At 40.5% G+C, this 6,033-nt stretch overlaps 1 protein-coding gene across 1 annotated transcript in view; it reads right to left on the reverse strand.

The window, feature by feature from the left end:
• Window positions 1-6,033, reverse strand: part of LOC101849717 (guanine nucleotide-binding protein-like 1) — a 24,793-nt gene that overhangs the window by 18,012 nt on the left and 748 nt on the right. Inside the window, exons 2-5 of the mRNA XM_005104898.2 lie at window positions 3,758-3,977; window positions 2,491-2,578; window positions 1,376-1,504; window positions 392-532 (exon numbers count right to left, since the gene is read on the reverse strand). Coding sequence (XP_005104955.1) covers window positions 392-532; window positions 1,376-1,504; window positions 2,491-2,578; window positions 3,758-3,977 — 578 coding nt within the window. The remainder of the gene's footprint in view (window positions 1-391; window positions 533-1,375; window positions 1,505-2,490; window positions 2,579-3,757; window positions 3,978-6,033) is intronic.

Genomic DNA, 6,033 nt, shown 5'->3' on the forward strand with positions numbered 1-6,033 from the left:
GACTGCAGTGACCCCAACACAGTGGACAAGTAAGACAAGTAAGACAAGTAAGGAAAAAGTTTACATTTGGACATGTTCCGACTGCAGTGACTCCAACACAGTGGACAAGTAAGACAAGTAAGGAAGAAGTTTACATTTGGACATGTTCCGACTGCAGTGACCCCAACACAGTGGACAAGTAAGACAAGTAAGACAAGTAAGGAAAAAGTTTACATTTGGACATGTTCCGACTGCAGTGACTCCAACACAGTGGACAAGTAAGACAAGTAAGGAAGAAGTTTACATTTGGACATGTTCCGACTGCAGTGACCCCAACACAGTGGACAAGTAAGACAAGTAAGACAATAATATACATACCAAAGGTAATCTATAAATCTCACTTCTCACTTACCGGGTAGCGTATGTCGGCGATGACCAGAAGTAGGTCGGAGATCTCCAGCACCCGCCACAGCTGTCTCCACGTCTGCAGGTTCAGCTCAAAATAGCTCAGATCTTGGGCGCGGGGCTGACCCATGACCTCCTGAAGGTAATTCTGTTGACACAATCACCGAAATAATACAGCACAATTAACCTTACAAGTGTCAGGTCTTGGGCTCGGGGCCGACTCATGACCTCCTGAAGGTAGTTCTGTAGACACAATCATCGAAGAAATGATACAACCTAATTAACCTTACAAGTGTCAAGTCTTGGGTCCGGGGATGACCCATGACTTCCTGAAGGTAATTCTGTCGACACAATCACCGAAATAATACATCACAATTAACCTTTGTACAAGTGTCAACGGCCGAAGACATCATTTATCCAATGCCTTTATATTACCAAACATTTCAACTCCTTCACAAATGAGTTCTTCTTCCTGTTTACATTCTATTCTTTGAAAAAGTTTAAGTTCAAGGCCTTTACTTGCTTGGTTTGTCTTTTTTTTATTTTTTAGTAGAGGATTTTACAGCGCTCGCAACTGCATAAGGTCATATGAACGCCAAGGGGCGGGTGTCAACAGAGAAGTCTTTACAGGGAATCAGACTTACTCTGCTCACCTCTCTAGCTTCAACAGCACAAGGTCTGCTTTGACTATCAAGGCACCCCAAAAGAGCAGGTCACAAGAGAGTGACAAACATACAAAATGAAGTTGAGGAAAATGACAATAGTAAGGATTAGGAAAGAAAAAGCAGCAGTTCCCTGTTGCAGATCAGGCAGTTATGAGCGTGACATGATGAATCAGCCCATTTACAATTCTACTGCGCTTGAATGAGAAATGTCCCCCCCCTTTGGGAATGGCCTAAAGACTTAGACACTACAGTCAGTGGCACTGCCCCGGGGGGTGAATTTCTCTGTACAACCATAAAACACAGCAGCACAAAGTGCCAGTACTCACATTAAAATACAGTTGCTCTTGTTCCTCCAGCTTCTCCTTGCTGAGACGATAACTCCAGGGTGGTCGTTTTGGAAAGTCAAGGCAAGTGTTGGCAGGATAAACGTCTTCCATCTTGTACTCCAGGTACTTCTGTCCATATAAAGCGAAAATAATGGTATAACGCAAAGTTCAGCACTCAATGTTCTATTGTTTTAGTAAGAGTTTTACGGCACTTGTAACACAATAAGGTCATATAAGTGCCGAAGATTAGAGGTGCTACAAGAGGGAAACACACATAAAAAAGAAGGAGGAGAGATCATGACAATAGAAGTTTGTAGGAAAGAAGGAGCAAACCACATCAGAGCACCCGCCAACCACCCACTCAGCATTCAAGGAAAACAACGCACATCATGCACCCTGGGTTTTTGGGGGGGGGGGGATAAGTGTTTTACGGCGCTCGCAACTGCATAAGGTCATATGAGCGCGCGGGACACATTAAACATTTTCAGTTGGTAAAATATTTTGAATTATGTCCGGGTGGCGGCTGAAGTATACTCTAATCGATTTTAGACCACCAAGGGATCTTTTACGAGTGCAACTTCACACGGATGCAGCCTGTGAGTGAGCAGCAAATTCGAGGAAGTTGGGCAACGGTTACAAGGAGAGTACCTGGACTCTTATAAAATTTATTGTTACTTTTTACCAATTTGATGAACCCATTTCCAACTCTTTTTTTTTCAACATAAAAAAGGAATATCTAAAGAAAAGCAAGGAAAGGTGCGGCATAAAAAATGTTCTTTGAAGAGCAAAGTGGTTGTCTTAGACAGGTGGGCAATGTTATCATAAAGTAGAAAAAAAGAAAGGGAGAAATGAGGTGTCCATAGTCAACATTCACTTTTAAAATAATAATTATAGATAGCATTTGTATAGCGCAAATCCCCGCTCAACAGCAAGCTCTATGCGCTTCACAATATATACTATTACCCAAGCAGACCTGAGAGCATTCTGAAACAACCTCAACTTCCTCGGAAGCATACAGTGTAAGCAGCCATTTATAGCTGCTTTAGCTTATCTTCAGAGTAAAATGTAGGACAAACAAAAATACAATCAAAGATAAAACATTGACATCATCTCACCTCATCCACCTGCTTCACAGGTCTTCTGGCATCTTTCTTCCTCCTGTTGACTACTTCGTCCGATTCTTTGAAAAAGTGAAGTCGAAAACTGAAACCAAAATTATATATATGGTACACAGAACTTAGAAAGCTGCTTAAATATTTATTGTAGTATTTTGAACATTACTCGAGACATTTCACAATCACATTCCTGTAATAAAAAGAAACAACAAAGAGCCAACAAAAAATAGAGAAAACATAAAAAGTCTGCTTACATTTGAGCACAATTGTCACAAATTTACATATACATTAAAAATAAAGAACGCCTTTTCTTTTCACACAGTTTTTTTTTTTTTAAACCAACGCAAATGACAACATATATTTCATATTTCATGACTAATTCATGAGACCTGGTTAAAATTCCTTTACATTACGATCTTCACAAATTAATGTACTACTGATTTTTTAAAATTGCTTTTGTAGTCAAAGAATAAATTTTCAGAAATATTCACTTATAAAATTCAACAAAATCACTCTCTCTTTCTAGTAGGCTATAGGATAGTCTGATATGAATCTTTTTCTTGTTTATCAAATATTACCTTAAAGCCTATGCCCTTCATCCTACTGTCATATTTTTTTTAAAAGGTGAATGTCTTCCACATTTCTACTTTGCTGCGGTGTAGTGTAGGTAATTGTATCAGGGATCACAAAGAAATTTTCCGCCAACTCTGGAACTTTGAGAATCGATCCGAAAACTTTCCGTAAATTTTGTGCACCCCCCTTCACATCAGTTTAAAAAATGCAAAATAAACCAAAATATAGACACATTTCACTTACTTTCCCAACCCTAATCTTAATCCTAACCCTTAGCGCCGATCTCAGGCTACTCAAGGCCTACCGCGGCGGACTTCAGGCCGGGGCGATCGACCACTGGCGCGGTTAAGACCACGGAGTGGATTTTGGAAAGTTCTCGCAACTGCAGAAAATTGCAGACCCGCTGAAAACTGTGATCCCTGAATATAATAGGGTATTGTCTGTGGTAGGGACAGGAGGTAAAAGTTACTATCGGTGATCCTGTAATTTATTGGGACAATAGATAGGATAAGAGATATTGAATTGTTTCATATATACTTGGTCACAAAGCAAGCACAGACTTGGTGATTTTTCTCTGTTAATTCTGTTTAAAAAGGGGTAGTTCAAAGCGTGTGTGTCTGTGTGTGTGTGTGTGTGTGTGTGTGTGTGTGTGTGTGTGTGTGTGTGTGTGTGTGAGAGAGATAATAAAGCATACCTGTTGGCCGGCGTGATAGAGCTGTAATCAGTCTGTGGCTGCTGGTTAATTTTCTGAACGTTGAAATCGCCCAGGAGAGTCTTGACTTCACCCTGACTTGATCCAGAGACATCAACAGTAGAATGTGACGCACCAGCAGTAGAAACATCAGAAACAGCAGATGTCTCAGTTTCATTGTCACTGTCGCTGTCGCTTTGATCAGCCAAATATTTTGGTCCATCTGTAAATGGTAAATGACAAAATTTCTGTTAACATTGCCACTGGAAAATCATTTCAAAACTGATTGTTAGACACATGAAGACAAGCGGAGAGAGCTAGATTAAAACTGAATAAATAGAATATAAAATGTTGACATGAGACTCTTGGGAGAAAAGGGGCGGAAAATATTATATATTATATATTTGTATATATATATATATATATATATATATATTATATATATCTACCACATCTAGCCCATGCTTCCTACCATCATTTCTATCCCCTGGGCCTAAATCAAAGATAGACTAGAGTTTCTAAATAGATCGCATGACTGAAATTTAGAACTGTCTTTTAGCCTGCCTTAGTGATAGTGTTGGGTGATTAAGAAGTTTGAGTTTCATTATAGCCTTACTAAAGTATTATTATTAGCTTACGAAACATTCACTTCTTTCAGGCAAATATGAAGGGGTGGGAGAAAGTCTAATATAGAACTAATACCTAGAAAAATAAGAGGGTAAAATTTTACTTTCACACTCGCATGCAGACTGCTGATGGGGTGAAACAGCCATATTTTTTTTTTTGCTGCAAAACACACATAGAGTATTAAAACCATTGCAAATCAATTGTTTTCAAGAAAATATCAAACCAAAAGACGAGGGAGTAAGCGTAACTGGGCTCTTTGAAAGTTTGTAATTGGGCCATTTGTAATAAAGTTCATGATAAAAACCATCAATGACTCAAAAAGGGTAAAATTGAAGTAGCAGACCACCAAGGTTGCCAATACTTTTTTTGGCACTAAAAACTGTCGCGGCCTATCTAGATTCAAGATCTGTCTATTCTTTTCGTGACTTAAGCAGGGGGGTCAGCCCCCCCGCCCCCCCCTTTCTACCAGAGTAGGGAGACCTCTTGTCTTTGGGGGTACAGATACCCTTCCTAAAATTCCGAGGGGCATCTGCTAAGATATCTCTCCGATGAAAGAAGACTCAACTCAACAAACTCCGGTCTTGCGTTCGGCTTCTCTTATCTCCCGTAATCGAGAGGCCACGAGCCCCAGCATAATCAGTGAGGAAATGGTGGAAGAGAAGTTTGTTGGAATGTACTACAGTGTGTGACCAACTGGGTGACTGTGAAGGGTAACTTCACCGATTCACCACTGCATTTGTCCACATTGATTTTTTCCCCCTTTCTTTCTTTTGGTAAGTGTTTCACAGCGCTCGCACCTGCATATTTAAGGTCATATGAGCGCGCGGGATCATTAAACTTTTTCAGTTTGTACGAAATTTTGAATTTTGCCCGGGGTAGCGGCCGAAGCCTACTCTTAACGATTTTAGACCACCAAGGGATCTTTAACGTGCGCGATTTGCACATGGGGACTCCGAAATTTTTCACTCTTGTCCGAGAAGGCTAGGTGTAGATCTTTCCTACCAGAAGATCAGGGGTGTGACTGAAAGACAGCAGTAAGAAGCCAAGGAGTAGCAGTAGAAAGGCTGTAGAAAGAGCCAGGAGCCTAGAGGAGGGGGCAAAGGAGGTTAGGGGGTATCTACACCTAGCCTTCTTGGACAAGGACGAATAATCTCGGAGGTTCCGCGTGCAAGTTGCGCACGTTATAGATCCTTTGGTGGTCTAAAATCTCCAAGAGTAGGCTACGGCAGCCACCCTGGCAAAATTCAAAATTTCCTACCAACTGAAAATGTTTAATGTGTCCCGCGCGCTCATATGACCTTATGCAGTTGCGAGCGCCGTAAAACATTTACAAAGAAAAATAATAAGTAATAATGTTTAAAAAGAAATGAACGCTTAATGTTAAAGGAAAACAGGAAACAGATGCACTTTTCTCATCTCAAGTGGCAACAGGAACTAACCAAAACACCGTTGAATTACATTACAGAGAAACACAGGATGTAGATAGAGAAAGCGTTTCCGTTTGTGTTGGACTTGCAGAGCACCCTTGCAAATGTGATGTACATGTGACTTGTTTTGATCACAAACACCTGTAAAAGGAGAACAGTAAACAAACTACGATTGTTTGCCATGACAAATGCGTATGTGAGAGTGTGTGCGTGTGCTGTGTGTGT

Source organism: Aplysia californica, unplaced genomic scaffold (genome assembly GCF_000002075.1).
Source record: "Aplysia californica isolate F4 #8 unplaced genomic scaffold, AplCal3.0 scaffold00441, whole genome shotgun sequence".
Classification (NCBI taxonomy): Eukaryota; Metazoa; Mollusca; class Gastropoda; order Aplysiida; family Aplysiidae; genus Aplysia; species Aplysia californica.